At 40.1% G+C, this 27,838-nt stretch overlaps 1 protein-coding gene across 2 annotated transcripts in view; it reads left to right on the top strand.

Moving 5' to 3' along the window:
* Positions 1 to 27,838, top strand: part of uba6 (ubiquitin like modifier activating enzyme 6) — an 85,243-nt gene that overhangs the window by 29,350 nt on the left and 28,055 nt on the right. For both annotated transcript variants that reach the window (XM_055632250.1, XM_055632249.1), the window contains exons 9-23: positions 907 to 1,030; positions 2,481 to 2,584; positions 4,525 to 4,587; positions 6,347 to 6,423; positions 7,636 to 7,702; positions 8,706 to 8,849; positions 8,928 to 8,995; positions 11,651 to 11,729; positions 15,309 to 15,389; positions 18,150 to 18,227; positions 20,709 to 20,890; positions 21,979 to 22,084; positions 23,200 to 23,289; positions 23,383 to 23,463; positions 25,869 to 25,997. In XM_055632250.1, the coding sequence (XP_055488225.1) occupies positions 907 to 1,030; positions 2,481 to 2,584; positions 4,525 to 4,587; positions 6,347 to 6,423; positions 7,636 to 7,702; positions 8,706 to 8,849; positions 8,928 to 8,995; positions 11,651 to 11,729; positions 15,309 to 15,389; positions 18,150 to 18,227; positions 20,709 to 20,890; positions 21,979 to 22,084; positions 23,200 to 23,289; positions 23,383 to 23,463; positions 25,869 to 25,997 (1,473 nt within the window). The remainder of the gene's footprint in view (positions 1 to 906; positions 1,031 to 2,480; positions 2,585 to 4,524; positions 4,588 to 6,346; positions 6,424 to 7,635; positions 7,703 to 8,705; positions 8,850 to 8,927; positions 8,996 to 11,650; positions 11,730 to 15,308; positions 15,390 to 18,149; positions 18,228 to 20,708; positions 20,891 to 21,978; positions 22,085 to 23,199; positions 23,290 to 23,382; positions 23,464 to 25,868; positions 25,998 to 27,838) is intronic.

The following is a 27,838-nucleotide window of genomic DNA, read 5'->3' as shown; positions in this document are numbered from 1 at the left end:
GGGCCAAATGGCCTGTTCCTCTGTTACATGTTACATAGAAACATAGAACTTAGGTGCAGGAGTAGGCCATTTGACCCTTCGAGCCTGCACCGCCATTCAATATGATCATGGCTGATCATCCCACTCAGTATCCCGTACCTGCCTTTCTCTCCAAACCCCCTGATCCCCTTAGCCACAAGGGCCACATCTAACTCCCTCAATATAGCCAATGACTGGCCTCAACTACCCTCTGTGGCAGAGAGTTCCAGAGATGTCACCACTCTCTGTGTGAAAAAAGTTCTTCTCATCTCGGTTTTAAAGGATTTCCCCCTTATCCTTAAGCTGTGACCCCTTGTCCTGGACTTCCCTAACATCGGGAACAATCTTCCCGCAAATGTTTCCACTGGGTAAATGTAGTTAACTGCAAGTAAATGCTCCCAATCTATCTTTGCCTTCCCCAACTTAAGACCTCCATCCCTATCTTTTCTCATAACAACTTTAAAATGTACTGAGCTTTTGTTACTACCTCCAAAATGGTTCCGTACCAATGCTCCCTCCAACTGACCAGATACATTCCCAACCAGGCTCCAGTAATGCTCCTTCCCTTGACGGTCTATCTACAGACTGCAACAAAGCTCTTCTGGACAGGCCTCAAAAATTCCACCCCTCCGAGCCTTTACCACAGTTTTTCACTTTATTTGAATGGAATAAGTTATGCTTTTCAAGTGCCAGATTCTTACATTTTATTAATCGCTCTTGTTTATATGTAGTAAATTCATTCGTGCTTGAGACCAACAGCTTGTTTCAAACAAGACGCAGCTGTCTTGTTCTTAAACTCCCCGGAGAATGAGGCTGTCAAAATATAAACTATGGATGACCTAACTGGATACATACATGATTAAATGCCTGTAATCTATTCATTTACAGTCTAATCCTGGAATCGTAACATGCATGGATAACGCTAACCATGGATTGGAAACAGGACAATTTGTAACGTTTCGGGAAATCAACGGGATGACAGAGTTAAATGGATCTGTTCTGCAAGTAACAGGTATGCTCTTTATTTTGAGTGATCCATCTTCAAATATTTCAGTGCAAAATAGAGAATAAATAACTTTTATCGTAAAATGAGTAACATGAATCGCAGATGTTGGTTTACAAAATTACAAGGAACTGCAGCTGCTGGTTTATAAAAATGTCCCCAGCAGTTCGTCCATGTTTTACCAGGGACTCCAGCAGTCCTTCCAGGTGAGACAAAGGTTCACGTGCTTCCCTGTAAACCTCATGCGGTGCATCTGGTGTTCCTGATATGCCCTCCTTTACATTGGTTAGTCCAAGCATAGACTCGGCGATGGTTTTGATGAACACTTGTGCTCGGTCTGCTAAGCCCTACTGGATCTCCCCGTTACTAACCATTTTAACTCTCCTTCCCATTCCCATACTGACCTTCTGTTCTGGGCCTCCTCCACATGCAAACTGGAGGAACAGCACCTCATGTGTTAGTTTACAACCCAACAGTGTGACCATTGAATTTTCCAATTTTGGTGAAGGGGTTGTAGGTTAGCTGACTAACCTACAACCACCCCCACCCCCCAACACTTCCACCTCTCCTCATGCAACCCCTACTCCCTTTCCTCTGCCTTCATAATTCACACTTTTTCTACCTTAATCTCACACCATTTGCTGTTTCTTCTCGGGCTATAGTCCAACCACCACCACCTGCTTATTAAACCTTCCCCTCACCTGCATCCACCTGTCACCTGCCAGGCTTTTCCCTGTCCCTCCCCTCATCCTGCTTTCTCCCCCCTTCCCCCTTCTTCCCACTGTCAGTCTGAAGAGGGTTCTCGACCCAAAGCATCGCAATCCATGTTCTCCAGAGATGCTGCCTGACATCGCTGAGTTACTTCAGCACTTTGCGTCCTATTTATGCAACATTGCCTTCTGGTGGCAATAAATGTAACACTTGGATGAGCATAATGGTGCTACCTATCAAGATGCAATACAGTTTGGATTTAGCCCAATCCATGAGACAACCCAACATTGATAACATTGATTTCTCCAATTTTAGCTGACTAACCTGCAACCCCGCTCCCCCACCAACACTTCTCGCCGACTTTCTCCCTCCCGCCTCTCCTCTGTGCCCCACCAGGACACACAACTATTTCTCCCCTCCTCCTCCTCCACCCTTTCCTCTCGCTTCCCCCCCCTCCCTCTTTGACTCCATTTGCTCTTCACGTTGCCTCGAGAAAGTAGCCAACATAATCATGGACCATTCACACACTGGCCATTCCTCCTCCTCCTCCTCCCTCTTCCGTTTGGCAGTAGATACAAAAGCGTGAGAGCAGATGACGCTGTAATTGATGGTTCTGTGGACAGTTTAGTTTTAGTTTGTGAAACAATTTTAACCAATTTTGTTACCATTAAAGTGTGCTTTTTTGTAAAGTTAGTGTAGTATTGCATTCAAGTTTCTTGGTGCTTTTATTTGCCTTTGCCTTTTCCAGTTTTATCCCTATATTCATTCAGTATTGGAGATACTTCAAGCCTCGGCCCATATTTGCATGGAGGAATCGCTGTGCAGCTGAAAATGCCCAAAACCTTTACATTTGTGAGTATTTTTGTGTGATGCACCATGTATAGTATACAACTTAATATTGCTAGATCTGTAAGCCTCTATATTCTTGCGAGACCCATATAAAATGCCTACATTATCCAGCCCATCTTCCTATGTGTAAGTATTTGTTCTACTGATTATCAAAATAGACGTGTACTCGATCCTTTGAGATAAGGATGTAACTTGCCTGATTATAGACAATATTGATTGTATCCTAAACGGGAATTGCAATAATTCAAAACAGGAGCTTGTCACCTTCTCATGGGCCCCTTGAAGTCGGTAATAAATCCCAACCGAGCTGGTGATCCCATGACTGTATTTAAAAATTACAAATCTCAGCTGAAAACAATCTTGAGTGTACATTGGCATATCTGTATGAATCTTTCTTGTTTTTCTGGCCATTTTAATTTCCGTCGTCTTCTGCATCCGCTGCTCCCAATGTGGCCTCCTGTACATCCGCGAGACCAAGCATGACCATTTCTTCAAACATTGCGCTCGGTCCATCAAGGCCTAATGGATCTCCCACTTTATAACCATATTAACTCCTCTTCCCATACCCATCCTGACCTTTCTGTCCTGGGCCTCCTTCTTTGCTTGAATGAAGCCACACGTAAACTGGAGGAACAACACCTCCTATTCTGCCAGGGTAGCTTAAAACCTAATGTTATGAACATTGAATTCTCTAATTTTAGGTAAACAAACTCCCCCTCTCCTTCCCCCACCCATCCTTTCTACCCCCCCCCCCCCAACCCCCCCTCCCACCTCCATGCCCCACCTGGATTCACTGGTTTCCCTCCCCTCCCACCTACATTCTCTCCTTAAGCTTCACCATTCGCAACTCTTCATTCCTTTCTTTTCTCATCTTCTGTCTTTTCATCGCTAGTCTTTGTCCAACTATCAGCCTACCAAACCCCTCCTCATATCCACCTATTACTTGCCAGGCTTTGTCCTGCCTCTCTCTCTCTTTCTTCTTTCTTCCCCCCCCCCCCCCACCTTCCCCCCCCCCCCCCCCCACCACAATTAGTGTGAAGAAAGGTCCTTACATGAAACGTCACCTTTCCATGTTTTCCAGAGATGCTTCCTGACCCGCTGAGTGACTTCAGCACTTTGTGTCTTTTTAATAAATTATTCTTGATTATCACATTAAAGTATATAATTTACAATTACAGGCTATCCCAAGGTAATGAGTGCCAGACTTATGGGCATCCCTATAGAGGAAACAATTCCTGTATCTATCATTAAAGTTGAGTCATTTTTGTCCATATGCTCATTTATACAAATGACAGAACCAGTTTCTACTCTCTCCACTTTTTATAATTGTTCTTTCTGAATAGTCAAATATCCACTGGTACTTTAAGGCCATCACAACCAGCTATTGACTGTGTGTCTTCCTAATTTTATGCCATTATAACCCAGCAGTGGAAATCAATTAAAAAAAAAAAAACATTTTAATTGGCATCCATCCACATAATTGATTACAATACTGTGGCGGTATGGTTATCGTATCAGCCGACTTTATATATTTTCCAGCTTCTGGAAAGAATTGTCTTCTAGATTTCATAACCATATATGTTTAATTTTGACCATGTGTGGAGAGAAAGACTTAGCTGCACCATTTGAAGCAGAAATTTGGTTCAAAGAAGAAATAGATGTTAATGACCACCAAATAGTCGATCGACAAAAAGCAACATCTGGATTTTTGTTGTGCGCTCTTTACATTAAAAGTGCTGAATAATTGATTGTTTCTTGGGAATCTCCTCAATGCATGATTTTACAGCAAACAATTGAGCTGTTCTATTTAGTTAAACAATATTGTTAAAATTGCTTCAGCTTGTTTGGTTTGATTGAATTTGTTTCGCAGTTCCAATTAGTTGAACTTTTGCTATATTTTTGTAACTTGCATTGTTTTTGTTTAATTACCGTTCTGGTTGTAGGAAAATTTGGAGACTCAACTTTTAAATCCTCGATGCTTTAATGTGGACTTCAGCAAACCTGAGGTAAGATTTGTTTTATGTCTGAGATTTTGTTTCCATGTTGCACAGATACCTTTGTAAGATTCTGATTGTCTGACGAACCTTTGAGCTTATTTGGCTAGCTCTAAATTTAGATACATGAAAACAGTGAAATGGAAATACAGATAGTATTTGTTGAAATTCTGTTAGAGCCAGTGATTGATGAAACTGGGAAGATTAAAATATTATTTTGTTGAGTTGATGCATGCATGCAAGTGAGAAAATCAATGTGTTTACAATAAACAGCCCTGCCGTAGTTATACAGCATGGAAACAGGCCATTAGACCCAACTACCCACACTGACCAACGTGCCCCATCTGCACTAGTCTTGTATCCATCTAAAACTATCCTCTCTATGTACCCATCCAAATGTTTTTTTTAATTGTTATGACAGCACCTGTCTCACCTCTGTCCTCTGGCAGCTTGTTCCACACACCTACCAACCTTTGTTTAAAAAATGGTACTCCATAGGGTCTTGTTAAATCTTTCCCCCCTCACCTTAAACCGTCCACTGAATTATCTACTTTTCAGATATGCTTGCATTTTACTCCTCTTAACTCCAATATATGTTTAACATCATCTTTATTATTGCCTGTGGCGCTTTTTGTTCTGAAATTATTAGTTTGCATCTGGTTATAGTTCTATAGCTGCTGGAAGTCATTTGTTCAATGCCATGTTGCATTTTTCATCTGTGAAAGCATGTCCATTAACAATGGAGAATTTTATGTCCGAGTCATGTATTTTCCTCACGGGTACATTTACTGACAGGAGGGATAAGACCTTTTCTAATCCTTTTATTTTTGTTTACGAAAATCAAATGGTGTTCCTACCACTATATCCTTTGCTGAAATGTCCTGTGGTCGAAAGTTACTAGAGTGTATTCTGAGGGATAAGATATGCATACATTTAGATGGACAAAGGGTGATTAGGGATAGTCAGTGTGGCTTTGTACTGAAGATAGACACAAAATGGTGTAACTCAGCATGTCAGGCTGCATCTCAGGAGAAAGGAATAGGTGATGTTTTGAGTCGGAACTCTTCTTCAGACTTTCCTCCATTTTTCCTTCCTACACAGCATGGGTTTGTATGTGGGAGGTCATATCTCACAAATCTGGTTTTTGAAGATGTGACCTAAAAGGTTGATGAGGGCAGAGCTGTAAATGTTGTATATATGGATTTCAGCAAGGCATTTGCCAAGATTCCACATGGTAGGCTACTCTGGAAAGTTAGATCGCATAGGATCCAAGGAGAGATATGGATAGAAAATTGGCTTCATGGAAGGAAGCAGAGGATGATGGCGGAACGTTGCTTTTTGGACAGAGGGCCTGTGACTAGTGATGTGCCTCAGGGTTCAGTGCTGAACCCATTGCTGTTTGTCATCTATACTAATTATTTGGATGAGAACATACATGGCATGATTAGCAAGTTTGCAGATGACACAAGAGGGTAGTTTTGTAGATGGTGAAGATTGTTGTCAAAAATAGCAGCAGGATATTGATCAGTTGGGCATAAATGGGAGGTGTTACATCTTGGGAAGTCTAACATGGGCAGGACCTACATAGTGAATGGCTGGGCTCTGGTGAGTGTTGGAGAGCAGACGGATCTAGGAGTAAAGGAAAGTTATTTGATGAGCTGAGAGATTGTGGTTTCTTTATGTTTGACATAGATCAGTTTCACCCAAAAGTACTAAATTTTCTCTTGCACTATACAAAATAGACACCAATCCTATTTTTTTTTTTAAACAGGCACCCTTGCAGATTCACACAGCAATGCTGAGCTTGGATACATTTCAGGAGCAGCACAAACGCCTGCCGAACATAGGGTGATTATTTACTTTATCATCTTATATGAACAAATATAGAAATGTTAATAATGTGACAAATATAGGAAAAATTGAGAGAGATATGTGCCAAATATAGCCAAATAGGACTATCAGTTATAAAACCTGGTTGGCATAGAGTAGTTGGTCCGAATGGCCTGTTTCTGTGCTATATGACTATGGCACTATGGCCTGGTGAAATGAGAATCACAGGCTTCTGTGTGAGGCAAGGGGAGATTTTGCTGAGGCCCTGATGGAGATATTTTTTTTTAAATGAAGCAAAGTGCTGGAGTAACTCAGCGATTCAGGCAGCATCTCTGAATAGAATGGATAGGTGTCTTTTCGGGTCGGGACCCTTCAGACTGATTGTGGTGGAGGGAGAAAGCTGGAAGAGAAGAATGGCAGGACAAATTCTGACAAGCGATGGGTAGGTATAGGTGATGAGGGGGAGGGGGGGGGTAGGGTTGAAAAGCAGATGGTTGGACGGAGGTCAGAAATGGGAAGATAAAACGTGTGAGATAACATTAGAAGAAGTGTAAATTGTGAAACCAGAGAAGGAATTTTGGTGGAGGGGGACAAGAGAAATTGCTGCGTGTCTAGGTGGGGTACAGGGAAGGTAGGGTGAGGGGTGGGGGAAGGATGTTGGAAAAGGGAAAACGAGTCACCTAAATGTTCAATTCAATGTTCGCACCATTAGGTTATTAGCTACCCAAGGGGGAAATGAGTTGTGGTTCCTCCAGTTTGCCTGTGGTCTATCTTCAGTTTAAACCAGCATCTGCAGTTTCTTCCTACACATGATAATGAGAATTTGGTAGTGAGGAATATGAAAGTTAGTTGAATAGGTAAGTAGAAAATTACACTTGGTCAAGGCTAACAAAGTTACAGGAAAGGAAGTGGTTGAATTAAGCCAATAGCTGTGGAAACGTTTTAATGAATTGAGTGTCAAAGTTAGGAAGTTTAGAATTTGAAACAGTAGAACAGTGATTTTGTTTCTTACAAGGAAATGTGATTTGAAGGTTCCAGGAATGTGGATGGTGAAGAACAACAAGATTTGTTCAGCAATAATTTTGAAGGTATCTCTCTCTCTGTACTCTTCTATGTTCTATTTAATTTTTGATGTATGTTGACTATAACTGACTGCTTTTTGCATTATAATGTCGTTATGTTGATAGTAGCAGACTTAACAAAGCTGGATTATTATATATTTGCAAAAAGGTGTCTTCAGGATGCAGAGGAAGTGATGAAATTGGCTGTAACTTTAAATGAAACACTGAAAAATAAGGTGAGTGATTATTTTCAACAGGAGCATCTTTTTTGCTTAATTAACACCAAAATATAGTTTGTGTAGTCTAAGCCATTGGTTTTTATGCCAACATTATTTACACCTTCCATTGCTGACCCTACTGTATACAACATGGACACTCTTCTGTCTGACCACATGCACCTGTACCCCTAGATATCTCTGTACCACAACACTCTCCAGGGCTTTGTAATTGGTTTGCCATGCGAAGGTGCAACACCACTCACTAGCTATGCCTTGAGATACCTTCCCAACTGACCTAGATCCCATTGTAAGCTAAGATATTTTTCCATTTACTAACAATGTTAATTACATTGTCATCCCAAGTGTTAATGTAGATAACTAACAACAGTGGACCTAGCACAAGCCCTGCGGCACACCACTAGTCATAGACTTCCAATCGGGAGAAATGAATGCTCCACATGCTTCCTTTGATTCCTTCCTCCATGTCAATTTGAATCCAATTACTGGCTTACCCTGGATTCCATTTGATTTAACCTTCCAGACCATCCCACCATGGGGGACCATGTTATAAGCTTTGCGAAAGTCCACATAGACAATGTCCACAGCCCAGTCCTCATTGCAGTTTTGACAAAGTGATCATGATGCTTATCTGTGAGACGTTTTGCTAGATTTCAGTGACTTCTGAACTAGAAACGGAAAGAGAATTAAATTGTCAACATAAAGACTCAAAGCGCTGGAGTAACTCAGCGGGTCAAGCAGCATCTCTGGAGAACACGGCTAGATGGCATTTCAGAGCGGGACCCTACTTCATCCTATCCACGTTCTCCAGAGATGTTGCCTGACCTGCTGAGTTGCTCCAACACTTTTTGCCTTTATTTGTAAACCAGCATCTGCAGTTCCGTTCATCCCGTAACTTTTCAACATGATTGGCAGCATCTGCAGAGAGCGAGAAGCAATCTTGGCATTTACTGTAAGTGTCTGGCAATAATGAATATTTTACTTGCATTTTTCTGTATTGCAGACTACAGTTAATCAGGCTGTTGTAAAGTGGCTCTCGTGGACAGCAAGAGGATGTCTGGCCCCTCTTACTGCTGCTTTTGGCGGAATTGTTAGTCAGGAAGTCTTGAAAGCCCTAACAGGAAAATTTTCTCCTCTTCAGCAGTGGGTTAGTTTTTCACTGATTACTTTAAAAAAAAACATTTCAAGGGAGTTTATTGATTAACAAAATGTTACCTTTTTTTAGCTATATTTTGATACAATGGAGATATTTGAGACTCTAGACAGCACGAACAGTGATCAGTTCCAACCACGGTAGGTGTGACATATTAGTTTGTACTCGTATGTATAATTGATGGATTGGTAAATTCAAGATAAATGTGTTTTTGGAAATTAAAGATCCAACCCTTACTTGGAAATGTTGAATGATTTAAAGCCAATTTAGCAGGTGTGACTGAAAGTTGGAAGTGTGCAGATGACACAAAGCTGGAGTAACTCAGCGGGGTCTATGGAGAGAAGGAATGGGTGACTTTTTGGGATGAGACACTTCATCAGACTCGACCCGAAACGTCACCCATTCCTTCTCTCCAGAGATGCTGCTGGCCCCGCTGATTTACTCCAGCATTTTGTGTCTATCTTCGGTTTATACCAGCATCTACAGTTCATTCCTACACAGTATGCAGATGATATTTGTTTTATGATAGAGAGTGTGGTCATTGTAGGCAAAATCTATATTTATTTCCCCTTCCAAACTTCCCTTGAGAAAATGGTGACGAGTCGCCTTTGCATTGAAAGTGTTCCATGAAACACCAAGGACTGGAGCTGTTAGTATCTGGTTAGTTTTACAGTGAGTACACAGCTGAGTGGGTGCAGCGTGGGAGATTTAAAAGGGAACCATTATGAAAGGAAGTCTGATACTAGCAGAACGGCATTTTTGGGAGTGGCGGTGCCTGACATCCAAGTTCTGTGATTGAGGGTAAATGCCAAGGTTTTGACTGGAAAGGCTTCAGCGAAGAGGCTGAGTGGTAAAAAGTAAGATTCGGCTAAGTATTTTTTTCTCTTTAGTCTCCGTGCAGTGAAAATGACAATTAGGGCGGTGGAATGTTTATAAGTGATGGGAGCAGAATTAGGCCATTCGGCCCATCAAATCTACCCCGTCATAAAATCATGGTTGATCTCGCTTGCCCTCTCAAACCCATTCTCCTGCCTTCGCCCCATAACCTCTGACACCCTTACAAATCAAGAATCCGTCAATCTTAGCCTTAAAAATGTGAATTAACTTGGCTTACACAACCGTCTGCGGCAATGAGTGGCACAGATTCATCACCCTCTGAATAAGAAATTCCTCCTCATTTCCTTTTTAAATTCCTCCTACATCCATTAACTCTAAGCTTTGGCATCTGGTCCCAGTCTCTCCCACCAGTGGAAATATCCTCTCCACATTCATTCTATCCAGGCCTTTCACTATTCGGTATGTTTCAATTAGGTCTCCCCTCATACTTTTAAACTCCAGTGATAAAGGTCCAGTGCCTTCAAACGCTCATCTTATGTTAATCCAATCATTCCTGGTTTCATTCCTGTAAACCTCCTCTGGATCCTCTCCAATGCCAGCATATCCTTCCTCAGATATGGGGCCCTAAAATGCTCACTATACTTCAAATGCAGGCTGACCAGTGACTTACATCCCTGTTTTTATATTCTAGTTCTCTCAAAATAAATGTTAGCATTACATTTGCCTTCCTTACTAGCGATTCGACTTGCAAATTAACTTTTTAGGAATCCTGCATCAGCATTCAAGTCCCATTGCACTTCTAATTTCTAAATTCTCTCCCCATTTAGAAAATTAACTACACCTTTATTCCATCTACCAAAATGCATGACTGTGCACTTTGCTAAGCTTTTTCCATCTGCCACTTAGCCTACTCTCCCAACTTGTCCAAATCCTTCTCCAGACCCTGCTTCCTCTACACTACCTGCCCCTCTACTTACCTAACTATCATACACAAAGCCAACAAATCCATCATCTATATCATTAATTTACAATGTGAAAAAAGCAGACCCAACACCAACCCCTGCAGAACACCGCTAGTCGCTTGCGGTGACTAGACTATTTATTCCCACTGTTTGCCTTCTGGCATTCAGCCAACCTTCCGTCCAAGCAAGTATCTTCCCTCTCATACCATGGGTTCTCATCTTGTTTAGCAACCTCACATGTGACATTTTTATCAAAGGCCTTCTGAAAATCTATGTAAACAACATCCACTGACTCTCCTTTGTCTAACCTATTTACTTCCTCAAAGAATTCCAACAGATTTGTCTCGCAAGATCTAGCTTTCAGAAAACCATGCTGACTTCGGCCTATTTCATCATATGCGTCTAAGTTCGCTGAAACCTCACCCTTAATAATGGACTCTAAAATCTTACCAACCACTGTGGTCAGGCAATCTGGATGATAAAGTAACCAGGCGATTGTCAGCTGTGTGTTAGGTGAAAAAGAGTTACAGACAATGAGACTCAACAAGACGACTTTGAAGTTGGTACGAGTTGGGTGGGGGAGGGATGGAGATGCAAGGTTTATTTGAAGTTAGTGAAATCAAATATTCATACCACAGAGTTGTAAGCTGCCCAAGCGAAATATGAGATGCTGTTCCTCCAATTTGCATTTAGCTTGTAAGACTGGGCGATCGTTTAGCTGAACACCTTTGCTCAGTCCGCCTAGACCTACCTGATCTCCCGGTTGCCAAACACTTTAACTCCCATTCCCACACTGACCTTTCTGTCCTTGGCCTTCTCCATTGTCAGAGTGAGGCCAAAGGCAAATTGGAGGAACAGCATCTCATCTTTGGCTTGGGCAGCTTACAACCCAGTGGTATGACTATTGATTACTCTAACTTCAAGTAACATAGACATATGTGTCCATGATTCACGGTTATCTAATAGCTATTATAATTAATCTGTGCTTTCATACAGAGGAGATCGATATGATGCTCTGCGTGCATGTGTTGGAGAATCTATCTGTCATAAACTCAGGAACCTTAATGTTTTCATAGTAAGTATTTTTTTTATAAACAACATCATTCAACACTCAAGAGAAGAGTCCTTAATTTGTACTAGATTGTTAAGGAAAATATCAGTTAAGGCAGAGCAATGGCAATGGCAGCAAAATCTGCTTGGCTGTCCACTGAACTTGCTTCAATTTAGTTTTAGTTTAGAGAAACAACGTGGAAACAGGCTCTTCAGTCCACCAAGTCAGCGCCAACCAAAGATTACCCGTACAATAGTTGTTCCAGTTTCGCAACCTACACACTAGGGATAATTTACAGAAGCCAATTAACCTACAAACCTGCACATCTTTCTGCCCAGCAGGTGGACTGGATTGTAATGGAAAGAGAGGACTGCTCTCTGTGTAATATAGGAGCGACTCTCCTCTCACCAATATATCTCAATAACAAAAACTATAACAAAAATCCAATTATACATAGCACAATTAGAACATGGAAACAAATAAAACAGAATTTAAAATTAAGAAACCTATCTCTTTTAATACCAATAGTTAATAACCCATCATTTAAACCATCAATTATAGACAAATCATTTATACAATGGGACAGAATGGGAATTAAAACGCTCGAAGATCTGTATGAATTGGGAAAATTATTATCATTTCAACAACTACAACTGAAATACAATTTGAAAAATAATCAATATTTTAAATATCTTCAAATTCCTGATTATCTGAAAAAATACACAAAAGACTATCATAATATGCCTACAGACTTACTGGATGAAGCAATGAAGACAAAGGCTGAATCAGCGAATCTAATATCATACTTATATAACATCATCTTAAACATAGAAATACCCACAACTGATGGAATTAGAAGAGACTGGGAACAAGAATTAGCTATAAAAATTCCAAAAGAGAGCTGGGATAATCACTTATTACAGGTGCATAAATGTACGATCAACGTACGACATGCTCTCATCCAATTCAAAACATTACATAGACTATATTATTCAAAAACTAAAATAAATAAATTCTTCCCTAATGTCTCACCCATCTGTGATAAATGTCTGTGTCAAGAAGCTACCATAGCGCATTCTTTTGTTTTTTGTACAAAAATACAAAAATTCGGGAATGAAATATTTGACATCTTTACAAAATTAATTAAAATAAAACTGGTACCAAAACCAGAATGGATTATTTTTGGAATATCGGAAGGTAACCCTGAACTAAACATGTTTCAGAAGAATTTACTCAATTACGGGTTAATAACGGGAAAAAAGCTCATACTTAAATTCTGGAAAAATGCGCCGACACCAACAATAAAAATGTGGATATCAAATATGTCTGAAACACTACATGTGGAAGAGATGAGATTCCTCTTAGCAGGCAAACCAGACCACTTCCAAAAGACGTGGTCTACGTTTTTGGAATTATTACAAGCATAAGGTGCAATAGTAATCTTAAAAATAAATAAATAAATAAATAAAAGTTTCCAGGATCTGGTAATAAAAAACAAACAAACAACAAAAACAGACTTGGTTGGTAGTCCCCTTTCTGCGGAGTTTAATGTTATAATAGAGCGATTGTTTCTCCTTTCTTTTTCTTTCTTTTCTAGGGTCTAATTTCTTTCTTTACTTCCTTCTCTAACTTCTTTTCTAAGGGGCTTTCTTTTCTCAACACTCTCCTGCACCTTCACGACTCATGCGCACTTTCCTTACTTCCTTTACTTCTATCTTTTTCTCAAAGCTCAAAATATGAAGCGGTACAAAAAATGTATTAAGACATATGTGTTGTGTATTATTGTAATTTACCGTACTTCCAATCGAAATTAAATTTAAAAAAACCAAAAAAAACATCTTTGGAAGGTTTGAGGAAACCGATGCATCCGGAGAAAACCCATGTGTTCATAGTGAGCAAGTGCAGATGTGGTACAGACAGCTCCTGTGGGCAGGATTGAACCCCGGTCTCTGACGCTGTAAGACAGCAAATCTACCACTGCTCCATTGTGCCGCCTTTCTGCTGAGAAAATCTGTAGAGCTGTCTGCAATATATACTCTCTAGTAAATTCCCGACCACAGACCGCCTCACTGGCCTGTAGTTCCCACCCAGCAGTCATTCTTGAATAGAGGCATAGCATTTGCCACCCTCCAGTTTTCCAGCACCTCGTCTGTATTTAATGACGACTAATTAATCTCAGACGGGCGCCTCCAATTTCCTTTCTAGCTTCCCACAGTGTCCTTGGATATATCTGATCCGGCCTGGGAGATTTGTTTGCTTTCATAAGTGTCAGGACCTCTTCGACTGTAGTACTGACTGCTGTCAAGACACTTCCATTGACTGCCCCAAGTTTCTCAGTCCTCATGTTTTATGTTATATGATGAGAGTTTTGTCACCCCTAGGGTAGTCAATCGTTTGAATTAGTTATCCAATAAAACTAAATAAAAAATGGGTATCAATAGATCATTGGCTGTTAAGCGAATCACAGGATATGGGCTGACAACTGAGTGTTGACACTGAGGTAAATACCACCTTTGTGAATGGTTCCATGGATATGAGGGGAGCTGAACAACCTGGTTCTGAATGTATTTATTTTGTTCTAAGACAACATCAGGTCTTTGTTAGAACTGAAAATATTGCACATTTACAGCATTTGTGTACGTTTTACTAAAGTTCTTGCCTTCAAGAGTAATGAATATATAAAACAAATGCCCTTGCAGTTGGTAATCATAGAGTGTCATTTTTCAGTAAAAAAAACAATCCTTTCTGCTACTTACTATACCTGTTTTTATGTACTGCAACTATCATATCTTGGGCTAAATTTAAAAAAAAAGATATGATTGAGCCATGTTCTTGTGCTGCTTCACCATCTGATCTGATTTGAGACCATCATCAAAATCCAATAGTCAATAGACAATAAGTGCAGGAGTAGGCATTTGAACCAGCACCGCCATTCAATGTGATCATGGCTGATCATCCCCATTCAGTTCCTGCCTTTTCCCCATATCTCCTGACTCCGCTATCTTTAAGAGCCCTATCTAGCTCTCTCTTGAAAGTATCCAGAGAACCAGCCTCTGAGGCAGAGAATTCCACAGACTCTGAATTTATTTCAATCAAATTATATTCAGATGTGTACCTAAACAATTTTGTAAAATTCCTTTTATATTCTTGGAAGTACAGCCAACATATGTTACTTCATTCTAATCAGCTGTTTGCATGTGTTTGAGGGAATAGCAATGTTAGAGCTGACCAGATATTATTCAATTAAACGCCATACTAAAATTCAAAAGTACCCAGGTGTGTAACCTATAACAGTTGTAGTAATGATGGCACAGTAATGAAGTAAATAATTCCAATCATGCCTTATTTAAATTGTATTTTAACTACATACTGTAGTTGTAGTGCATGCACATGGCATCTATGGACAACGATACAGCTTTTATCTTGAACCTTTTCCTTTGAGTATTGCAGGATGCTGAATGGAAATTGAAATGTGCCTGTACTTTTCGTAATTTGTTTGTAAAGCATGAACTTGTGGCCATTTAAGATTTTTTTTCATTGAAAAACACTACTTATGGGATCCTGTGTGTGTGTGTGTGTATAATGAGGTTTTTACTTTTCTAGGTTGGATGTGGTGCAATTGGTTGTGAAATGCTTAAAAACTTTGCTCTGCTTGGGATTAGCACTGGTTCTGAACAGGGAATGGTAAGTTTGCAATTAAGGATGAATTATTTTAATGATCAGCACAGATATAAATTACATTTAGGTATTTGTTGTCTAGCATCGATGCAGAAGGCTAAAGGACCTGTTTTTGTTCTGTTTGTCTCGACTTTATGGAGTCATAGAGTCATACAGCATGGAAGCGGGCCCTTTGGCCCAACTTGCCTGTGCCAACCAAGATGCTCCATCTCTGCTGGTCCCACCTGCCAGCATTTAGACCACATTCTTCTAAACCTTTCCTATCCATGTTCCTGTCCAAATGTATTTTAAATGTTATAGTAGCTGCCTCAACTACCTCCTCTGGCAGTCCATTCCATTAAAAAAAAACACCCTTTATGTGGAACTGGTTGCCCCTCAGATTCCTATTAAATCTTTCCCCTCTAACCTTAAACCTATGTCCTCTGGTTCTTGATTTCCCAACGCTGGGTAAAAGACTGTGCATTTACCCTATCTGTTCCCCTCATGATCTTATACACCTCTATAAGATGACCCCACATTCTCCTGCATTCCAAAGAATAAGTCCAAACCCCTCCCTATAGCTAAAGGTTTGAGGATCTGGCAAAGTATTTGTAAATCTTTGCTGCACTTTTTCCAGCTAAATAACATATTTCCTATATAAAGGTGACCTAAATGAACACAATACTGCACATGTGGCCTCACTGTCATCATGTATAACTGTAACATAACATCCCATCTTCTATTCTCAATACTCTGACTGATGAAGTCCAATGTGCCAAAAGCCTCCTTGACCATCCTATCTACTTGATCATCCTATTTACTCGTGTATACGAGAGGAATATATCGGGTAGATGCACAGAATCTCTTGCCCAGAGAAGGGGAATCGAGGACCTGAAGACATATGTTCAAGTTGAGGGGGAAAAGATTTAATAGGAATCTGAGGGGTTTTTCCACACAAAGGGTGGTGGGTGTACGAAACAAGCTGCCAGAGGAGGTAGTTGAGGCTTGGACTATCCCAACGTTTAAGAAAAAGATAGATGGGTACTTGGATAGGACAAGTTTGGAGGGATATGAACCAAACGCGGGCAGGTGGAACCAGTGTAGTTGGGACATGTTGGCTGCTGTGGGCAAATTGGACCAAACGGCCTGTTTCCACACTGTATCACTTTATGACTCTTTATGACTATGATGTAACTTTCAAAGAATTATGTACCTGCACTCCTCTGCTCTACACTACTTCCCAGATTCCTGCCCTAGTTTGACTTCCCAAAATGTGAATACCTCGTACTACTTTGTATTAAACTACATTAACCATTCCTCAGCCCATCTGTCCAATTGAACAAGATCCTGCTGCCATTTTTGAGAAACCTCTTTAGTGTAATCTACAAAGTTACTAATCATACCTTGTACATTCTCATCCAAACTGTTGATATAAACCACAAACAGCAAGGGTCCTGCAGTGATCCCTGAGGCACATCACTGGTCATCAGCCTTCAATCTAAAAAACATCACCCTCTGCTTCCTTTCAAGAAGCCAATTCTTTATCCATTCATCTAGCTTTCCCTTGGTCCCATGCGATCTTACCTTCCAGAGCAGCCTTTCATGTGAAACCTTACCAATGCTTTGCTGAAGTGCATACAGGCTTTGCCCGCGTCAACTTTTTTTAATCACGTCTTCAAAAATCTCAATCAGACTTGTGATACAAAATTTCCCACGTACAAAACCATGCTGACTACTCCATCATTTTATGTCTACCTTCGATTTAAACCAGCATCTGCAGTTCTTTCCTACACATCCTATGCATATATATCTTGTTCCTCAGAGTATGCTCCAGTAACTTGTCTACCGCAGATGTTAGGCTCACTGGTCTATTGTTCCCAGGCGTTTCCTTGCAGTCCTTAAATAGGGACACATCAATAGCCACCTTCCAGTCTTCTGGCATCTTAGCATATATATTGATGGTTTGCACACCTCGGCCTGCAAGTTCTTCTCTAGGAACCCACAGTGTCTTTGAATATATCTGATCAGGGCCCAAAGAATTAGCTACCTTCAGATACCTTTAGACATTTAGCACCTGTAATACTGACTGTCCTCAAGACACTTCCATGTGATATTTCAGTTATTTCTTTTTAATTACTTTGCAAAAAATTCTGAACATCTGTTTTCGCATTTTTATTATGTGGTATTGCGTGCAGATCGATGATAAATAAAATTAAGGAAAAAGTGAATGGGTCTGAATACTTTCTGAATGCAACGTACATGCGGTGACAGTTGTGGTCTGAAATATAGTTTCATTTCCTCGCTGATCTATTGGGATGATGACCAGAGAGCCTGAAGAAGGGTTTCAGCCGAAACATTGCCTATTTCCTTCGCTCCATAGATGCTGCTGCACCCGCTGAGTTTCTCCAGCATTTCACCCTTAAGATTCTTCCTCGATTATGCATTTCACTTTGTCCCTTTAAATTTAATGTACATATAATTTCCTAGTTGTGACTAATTATGTAACTTATCTTGGATTTAAGAACTGATTGTTATTTGCACGTTATTTCAATGGTGTTTAAAGCAGACAGCAAAATTGAAGCAAAAATATTTTCCTTTAATAACCAGATAGCTTAGATGTTGGTGATTTGTTCTCACGTGACGGTTGGCTTTAAAGGATTCTCATTGGTAGTGCCAGCTACTGTACATAGTATAGTGGGGATGGGGGTGGGGTGAGGAAGAGGAATTTAATTAAATGCATGTGTAATGTCAAGTTTCCAAACTAATCTATGGTATGATCCCTTGCAGATTACCATCACTGACCCTGATTTAATTGAAAAATCGAATTTAAACAGACAATTTCTCTTCAGACCACAACACATACAGGTATGATAAAGAATCTGTTGCAACTACTTAATGCAGATGCCTGACCTGGAAATGTCGGTAGTCATACAGCATGGAAACAGGTTCTTTGTCCCAACTTGACCATGCCAACTGCATCTTAACTCTTCACACCTGCCTGGATTTGGCACAATGTTCTTTGGTTCTTGATTCCTTTACTTTGGGTAAAAGACTATCTATTCACCCAATCTATTGCCATCCTGATCTTGTACACCTCTATAAGATCACCCCTCAGCCTCCTGCGCTCCAAGAAATAAAGGAACTATGTACTGGTACTCTCAATTCTCTGCTCTACAACATTTCACATGGCACTGCCTTTCACTGTGAACATCCTGTCCTGGTTTGTTTTAAGTGCAATAGCTACCACATATCAGCACTAAACTGCATTAACCATTCCTTAGCTTACCTGTCCAACTGTTAAAGATGCTGCTGTAATTTCTGATAACTATATTTGCTATCTACAGTACCACCCACTTCAGTGTTATCTGACAACTTACTAATCATGCCTTCTGCATCCTCATCCAAATTGTTGTTCTGAACCACACACAGCAATGCGTCCAGCATCAATATCTGGCACACCACTAGCCACAGGCCTCCAGCCTGGAGAACATCCTTCTGCCATTACCCTCTGCTTCCATCCATGAAACAAATTATTTATCCAGTCAGCTAGCTCTCCCTAGATCCCATGCCTTCCAGAACAGCCTACCTTGCGGAACCTTATCAAATGCCTTGTTGAAGTTCATATAGACAATGTCTACGGCTTTGCCCTCATTAATCTTTTTAGTTTAGTTACTTAAGACATCAAATTCTTTAGACATGATTCCCCCACTTGTATAACCATGCTGAATCTCCAAAATCAGCCCATATCTATCTAAATGCATATGTATCTTATGCCGAGTATCCTCTCCAGTAACTTCAATAAACCTCGCAATATTTAAGGAAGAGGCAAATGTCACTGTATAACAAGGCTGAGAATCCATTGAATTTAATGGCGAGTCTTACTTGGCATTTCCTGCCCAGCAACAGACCACATGGAAACTAGCACCATCAGTAGTTAGACCTTTGTAGGAGAACCTTACCAGATTACCTGTGGTCATCCATGACAATCTGGGGGCAGAGGTGAAAGAAAGTTAGTGACCTCAGCAGTCGACCCTTCTGACTTCTGCCTCTTGTATCAATTAAGATCATATGAAAATCCACATATTGATTAAGATTTCCACTTTTATTTCACAAACTATCCGTTGCCTGAGCACCCATTTTATCTTGTGCCTCATTGACATTTATACTTGTGTGTGTATATATATGTGTATATATATGTGTGTATATATATATATCTTGTAGCAAAAATGTTTATGCTAAATTTTTGGGCATACCTAGATTTTCTTGCTGATTCTGAAAAGCTCAGGTATTTATTTTCTTGTATGCATGTTAGAAAATAAATGTTGCATAAATGTTGCTAGACCCGTTGCCATTTGTCACCTGTTTGAATGAGAATGTACAAGGCATAATTAGTAAGTTTGCAGATGACAGTAAAATAGGTGGTATCATAGACGGTGAAGATTGTTATCAAGAATGACAGTCAGATCTTGATCAGCTGGGCAAGTGGGCTGAAGAGTGGCAAATGGAGTTTAATTCAGATAAGTGTTCAGATCTGTTGCATTTTGGAATGCTAAACCAGGGTTGAACATCTGCAGGCAACGGTAGGTCCTGTGGAGTGTTGTATAGCAGAGGGATCAAGGAGCACATGGTTCCTGGAAAAGTGGCATTACAGACAGTTTGGGTGGTGTGGAAGGTTTTTGTCTCACTGACCTTGATCCGTGAGGAAATACAGTATGGAAATTTGTCACCCTGCAACAGGAAAGATACTATTAAGCTGGAAAATTGCAGAACAGATTTACAAGGATGTTGCCAGGACCTAAAGTGAGGTTAGTCAGTTGTGGACTTTATTCCTTGGAGTGCAATAGTCTGACAGGTGACCTTATTGAGGTGTATAAAGTTATGAAGAGCACAGATAGGGTGAATACAGAAAATCTCTTTTTACCATTGTAGGCCAAACAAGAACTAAAGGACATAGGTTTAAGATGATGGGGTGAAATTTAATAGGGAAATTAGGAACAACTTGAGGGTTGTGGGTATATGGACTTTGCCACAGGAAGTTGTTGAGGCAGACACAACATTTAAAAGACAGTTGGATAGGTAAATGGATAGGAAAGGTTTAGAGGAATATGAACCAAATGTGGACAATTGGGGCTAGATTGGGTGACGCTTCCTTCTGTGCTGTGTGCCTATGACAAGACAATTATCCTGACCCTGGTAAATCTATGGTGCAGTCACTGGTGAACTGTTGATATTCTTTCTCGACTGGTTTTACAGTTGAGCTTTGTAAAGTTATTGGAGCCTCATAGTTCATTTGATGTATTCCATGTTTTCCTTTGCAGTCATTTATATTTTATTTTTCTATATCAGAAACCAAAGAGTTACACTGCTGCAGCAGCCACCTTGACGATCAATCCCCAGATGAAAATAGACTCTCACCTGAACAAAGTGTGTCCATCTACTGAGAACATTTACAATGATAACTTTTATACCCAAGTCGATGTTGTGGTTACTGCATTGGATAATGTGGAAGCAAGGAGATATGTCGACAGGTAATGTAGAAACAAAGATGATGTTTGTTGACAGAGATAAAGGTTGATGCTCAATGATGACTTGAACACACCTCTGTCATTGGTTTACTGATAATCAAGTTGTCTTGAATTATGCAATCATTGTCATGTCATGTTATAGGAAAGTAGTTGTGAAGCTGGAAAGGGTATAGAGAAGATTTACGAGGAAGTTGCCAGGGCTAGAGGGCCTGAGCTATAGGGAGAGGTTGAGTAGGCTGGGTCTCTATTCCTTGGAGCGCAGGAGGATGAGGGATGATCTTATAGAGGTGTATAAAATCATGAGAGGAATAGATCGGGTAGGCACACAGAATCTCTTGCTCAGAGTGGGAGAATCGAGAACCAGAACACACAAGTTTAAGGTGAAGGGGAAAAGATTTAATAGGAATCTGTGGGGTAACTTTTTCACAGTGGTTGGTGTATGAAACAAGCTGCCAGAGGATGTAGTTGAGGCAGGGACAATTGCAACATTTAAGAAACAATTAGGATAGGACAGGTTTGGAGGGATATGGGCCAAATGCAGGCGGGTGGGACTAGTGTAAATGGGGCATGTTGGTCAGCATGCCCAAGTTGGGCCGAAGGGCCTGTTTCCACGCTGTATGTCTATATGGATCCTCCTATTACACTTAATCGATGATTAACTTTAATTTACAATTAAAATTCCATATTCTTTAAACTGCATTTTGGTATGTTTTCTGTGAAAATCCTTTGGAGTGTTCATCTAGAAGAACAACCAAAGTGTTTCTCTGTCGTTACATTACTTTTTGACAGACAATCACAGTCAGCAATTATGAAACCTTTGCCATTTGAATAATTCTGAGTTTTCTGACTCAAGACATCAATCGTCCCTTTGTTTCCACAGATTCTGCTGACTTGCTGAGTTACACCAGCAGTTTATATTTTGCTTGAAATCTTAACATTTGTGAAAAAAGTTTTGATATATGTAGCACCAGCTTATATGTAAATCTCATCTGTTGCATGATTTGTTCCTCTTAAATGTTTCATCATTGGTATCATTCTGTATTGTTTGAGTTATTGCTTATTCAGCTGAACAACTGTCCATCCATTTTCAGTCGATGTGTATCAAATCAATGTCCTCTTCTGGATTCAGGAACTATGGGTACAAAAGGACACACAGAGGTCATTGTGCCAAAATTGACAGAATCATACAACAGCCATGTAAGTGGACTAATACTGAGTGGTGAAACTGTCCCATTCATGCTTCTGGTCGGTCAAATTGGGGAAAACTGAAGAAATAATTATGCCAAGATGTGCATGAGGGTAAATTGTAAATGCTTGTAAGTGATAGGAGCAGAATGAGGCCATTCGGTCTATCAAGCCTACTCCACCATTCAATTGTGGCTGATTTATATTTCCCTCTTATCCCCGTTCTCCTGCCTTCTCCCCTTAGCCCCTGACACCTGTACTAATCAAAAATCTATCTATCGCTGCCTTAAAAATACCCATTGACTTGGCCTCCACGGCCTTCTGTGGCAATGAGGAAAATGGTGAGGAGGGAAATGTACAGTTCATTTCCCGTTAAGTATTGTCAATAGAACTATATAATGTTAGATATTGGCCATTCCTCCAATCAAGAAAAAAAAAAAGCTTAAAAGACAATATTCGTGTCATACCAAATTCTCCTCATCTTTATCTAATATCCATCTGACTTTGCTTGAAAAGGTGTTTAAAAGTAAAGTCTTCCCGCAGTCTTGCTCACTGAGCTCCTATTCATACTTGAGTTTAAGGCTGATCAACTATTTGTGGCACCTAATTGAAAACACATTTTCTGTCCAAGCGCATACACATCAATAGGGTAATCAACACAATTATCCTGACATTTACTTGCTAGATTTAAGAGCTGTAAAGCTGCTTCTGCTGACTATGATAAGCTAACAGGCAGTTACAACATTTTAGATCTGTTTTTAAGAGTTTCAAGATACATAATTGCAGGCAATATAGTCTGCTTCAGAAAAGTCAGATTTCAAGTATATTTCATAATTAGTTTACCAGGTCATACAATACCCATGAAAAATATAGTGCTCTTCATCATTGGGTTACTATTTAATTCATTATTATGTAATTCAAATTAGCCTAGGACAGATAGCAAAACATGGTAGCACAAACCTGGTTAGGCTCAGCAGGTTAAACTAATTAGTGTAGTAAAATATTGATTGGTAATATTTCTGTACTCTATACAAGCAGAAAATAAAAATTGGTGGAATAAACATTTGAGATGAAATGTATGTGTGTTATCAGTTATTAAACATATACATGTTTTGACATTTTGCCAGCGAGATCCTCCTGAAGAAGAAATCCCATTTTGTACATTGAAATCCTTCCCAGCATTAATTGAACACACAATACAATGGTCCAGAGACAAGGTATGCAGCAAGTGGACTATCTATAGTTTCAAGAGCTTTTTTTTAACAGCAAATTAATTCTAACAGAAATTTTTATTCCATTTCTTATTCCAGTTTGAAAGCTCCTTTTCATACAAACCTTCAATGTACAACAAGTTCTGGGATACATACATATCAATAGACAATGTTCTGAAGGTGAGACCAAGCTAGAGAACCTTACATTGTCTGATTCTAATGTTCATTAATCTGTGTGTTTTCTACATTTTAGTGGGCCTTCTTTTCCAAAGCCCTGATAGGGTTTGCAAAATAGGACATTTAATTGATGGAGTGGTTGATTACTTTTAAAGTTATTGCTCTAGCTTTACATGTCTGGTCATACATTCCCTGCCTTTCTGTTTGAATCACATTATTGTCACTAATGGAAAAAAACTCTGGACAGGGCACAGCACATAGAAAACTAGAAAATAGGTGCAGGAGTAGGTCATTCGGCCCTTCGGGCTATCGCTGCCATTCAATATGATCATGGCTGATCATCCAAAATCAGTACCCTGTTCCAGCTTTTTCCCCCATATCCCTTGATTCCCTTAGTTCTTAGAGCTAAATCTAACTCTCTTGAACACATCCAGTGAATTGGCCTCCACTGCCTTCTGTGACAGAGAATTCCACACATTCACAACTCTCTGGGTGTAAATGTTTTTCATCAACCCAGTCCTAAATGGACTACCCCTTATTCTTAAACTGTGGCCCATGGTTCTGGACTTCCCCCAACATGGGGAACATTTTTCCTGCATCTACCCTGTCCAATCCTCTAAGAATTTTATATACTTTCCCTCGGTTTCTGTTTAACCTCATCTTCCTTGGCAATAATTCCCTTCCACTTTTTTTTGTTGGAACTCTTGCTTTCCAGAGGGCACCAGCTAACTGACTGGCTAATGTTCATTATGGCTAATACACCAGCTAAGTGTACATTATGGCTAATACACCAGCTAAAGGGCTAATGTTCATTATGGCTAATACAAAAGTGCAGGCCAGACTTTTGTGTTCATGCCTGGACGGACAGTATTTATTTTGTAGACTGTTGTCTCTCTATCTCATTATTTTAAATGTTATTACTTTGTGATTCCCTTTGCATTGACTGCATATTGCTCTTGAATAAGGAGTGGCACACTCTCATTTGTACAACACTTGGCTGGCTCAGCGGATAATTATTGATTGTGTATTGTAGCTTTTTTTAATAATTCAAAATGGACTTTATGAGAAATGTCAAAGGTATGTAATGTACAACGTTCAAGTGAAAGATTTTCATAAAAGTCATGATGTTCCATCACTTAACATAAGCATGTCATCAGTTGTTAATACAGGATAATCTTAAAAGCAAATTATTCATGGGCTTTTAACACATTTCAACTAATAACTCTGCTATGCCAGGGGGAGCTGTAAACTGTGACCCTTCTTCATTCAGTTCTTGCAATGTTTGTATCCAGCTTCAATTAATAGTCCTGGGCCCTAGTGGGGTGATGGCTTCCCAGCAACTCCATGATGCACACAACATACCTGCCGACATCTAACTGAGCGATAGGCTCATCCACCTCGTGTCGTGTGTGTGTGTGCATTTCGATACAACGCCTTCAGTTCTCTATTCACCACCTCTCTTCTCAAATTGGTCCCCATTTTGCTTGACGTTAGACACTTGGCCCTTTCTAAACCTCCTGTCCTATTTGTCATTCTGGAGACTTTGGTAACCTCTCCTTCCTTTTAACACTTTCCCAATCAGTTTAATCATTCCCCCATCAACCCTCCACTATTAGTTTAAATCCCTGCCTTCTGCTACACGATTACACAAATTGCCAGGATTCTGGTCCTAGCAAGGTTCAGGTGGTGTCCCAGTGGAATAGCTCCATCCTTCCTCAATACTGATGCAATTATCCCACAAATTCAAACCTGCTTCTCCCACACGAATTCTTCAGCCACAACTGAAGGAACAGCAGATGCTGGTTTAAACCAAAGATAGACACAAAAGATAGGTCTGAAGAAAGGTCTTGACCCAAAACATCACCCACTCCTTCTCTCCAGAGATACTGCCTGTCCCGTTGAGTGACTCCAGCTTTATTTCATGCATACTTTGCCCACTCACCAATTATAACCAACAGATTATATTTTAAGCAAGAATAACGAACTACTAAAACAACTAGCATTTAACTAAAACTAAAAAGCTCAATTTTTCTTTTAAATTTCATCTCAAAGCAAATGTGGAACCAAAGTGGCAAGCCAATCAGAACATTTTGCTATTTTTTCATGTACGTTCAGTGAATATTCACTCCATTTATACTCATTTAAACAATTTCTTAACCTTGAAACTGGACTTTGCAATAACATACTTACAAAATGTTAAATCCAGGCAGGATCAAATTTTTCCAATTTTGTATTGATAACTAAAGACTGCCTAAGTGGCATGCTGCATTAAAATGGAAAAATAGTTGATATATGTGCCATCTTTTGCTCTATTCTGTTCGCATTATAGCAATGAGTATTTGATAAAATATTATAATACTGAATGTATAATGGGAGAAGTTACAATAGTTTTTTTTTGTATTTTACAGCGGATGGAAAAAGGAGAGAGCTTAGAAGGATCATTTCAAGCTGTTAAATTAATTAGTAGATGGCCTACAGACTGGCATCATTGTGTGTCATTGGCACGAGTAAAATTTGAAAAATACTTCCATCACAAGGTAAGATGATAAATATTTTACATTGTCCATCTGTTATTTACATATCATTTTAATGTATTCTTTGAAGAAAATGTCATTATCAAGGGATTACAGCATTGGAACGGGCTCTTTGACCCAATGAGTTCAAGTTCATCCTGCATGAATCCCACGTTTATGCTCAGCAACTCTCCCAGATTCTATAAGGGCAATTTACAATGTCTAATAGGTCTACCACTTGCACTTCTTTGTGATGTGAAAAGAAACCAGACCACCTGGAGTAAACCCACGTGGTCATAGTGAGAACATGTAAACACCATACATACAGTACCTGAGGTCAGGATTGAACCCGTCTCCAGTCTGTGAGACAGTGACTACACCAGCCGCACTGCCAGCTGTGCCACTGTACAACCTTGTGTTCTATTGTAATATACTGATATATACAATGCCCTCCATAATGTTTGGGAGAAAGACCCATCTTTGATTTATTTGCTACTGTACTCCACAATTTGAGTTTTGTAATAGAAAAAATCACACGTGGTTAAAGTGCACATTGTTAGATTTTATAAAAGTTTTTATTATTATACATTTTGGTTTCACCATGTCGAAATTACAGCTGTGTTTATACATAGTCCCTCCCCCCCCCCCCCCCCCCCCCCCCCCCCCCCCCCTTCTCAGGGCACCATAATGTTTGTGGAATAGCAATGTCATGCAAAAATGAAAGTAGTCATGTTTAGTATTTTGTTGCATATCCTTTGCCTGCAATGACTGCTTGAAGTTTGCGATTCATGGACATCACCAGTTGCTGGGTGTCTTCTCTGGTGATGCTCTGCCAGGCCTGTAATGCAGTCAACCTTAGCTTATGCTTGTTTGGGGGGCAATGGAAGATAACAGAAATGGTGACATAATTCATAATTTGCAAGCACTGTCTTGGAATTCAAATTGAAGTATTACAATAGATGTACAATGCCCTCCATAATGTTTGGGACAAAGGCCCATCATTTATTTATTTGCCTCTGTACTCCATATTGTAGACTTGTCCAGAAAGTTAGGATTCAATCTGTTTTGGCAAAATAGATCCAAAATTGGCTTGAAGATAGGAGGCAGAGTATAGTATTTAGAGATTTAGTTTAGAAATTCAGCTTGGAAATGGGCCCTTTGGCCAACCAAGTCCACATCACCTATCAAGCACTCTTCACACAAGTTCTCTGTTATCCCACTTTTGTATCCACTGCCTGCACACAAGGGGCAATTTACAGAGGCCAATTAACCTAAAAACCCACAGATCTTTGGGACATGGGAGGAAACTGGAGGAAACCTACACGGTCACAGGAAGAATGTGCAAACTGCACACAGACAGCATCCTGGGTCAGGATCAAACCCAGTAGCTCGACCAGTGGTAGAGAGTTGTCTGTGTGGCCGAATGTCTGCAAATGGTGGCTTGCTGCAGAGATTGGTAGGAGATTCTGTGGGAACAACGAGACTCCAGGATGGTGTGTTGCTTCTCTTGTGCCAGCGTCCGGAAGGTCTCGGAGTGGCCGCAGAAATTTCTCAAAGGAGAGGGAAAACAGCCACGTCATTTTCACAGTTAAAGAGAAGCGGTTCTGTTGAATGAATAGACCGAGTTAGTCAAAAGAGTAAAAAGCAGTAGTAATCTCCATGGTACCTATTTTTGTGGCTTAGAAATTGGTGCAGGGGGCTGGGTTTCAGATTTTTATATCATTGGGATCTCTTCTAGGGCAGAGGTAACCTGTACAAGAAGGACAGGTTGCACCTAAACTGTAGGAGGACCAATATCCTTGCAGGGAGGTTCATTGGTGCCACTTGGAAGAGTAAAGTGTGGCAGGGGGATGAGAACCAGGGTA

The sequence above is a fragment of the Leucoraja erinacea genome, chromosome 3 (assembly GCF_028641065.1).
Source record: "Leucoraja erinacea ecotype New England chromosome 3, Leri_hhj_1, whole genome shotgun sequence".
NCBI lineage: Eukaryota > Metazoa > Chordata > Chondrichthyes > Rajiformes > Rajidae > Leucoraja > Leucoraja erinaceus.
This window is presented reverse-complemented; position numbering and strand designations above follow the sequence as displayed.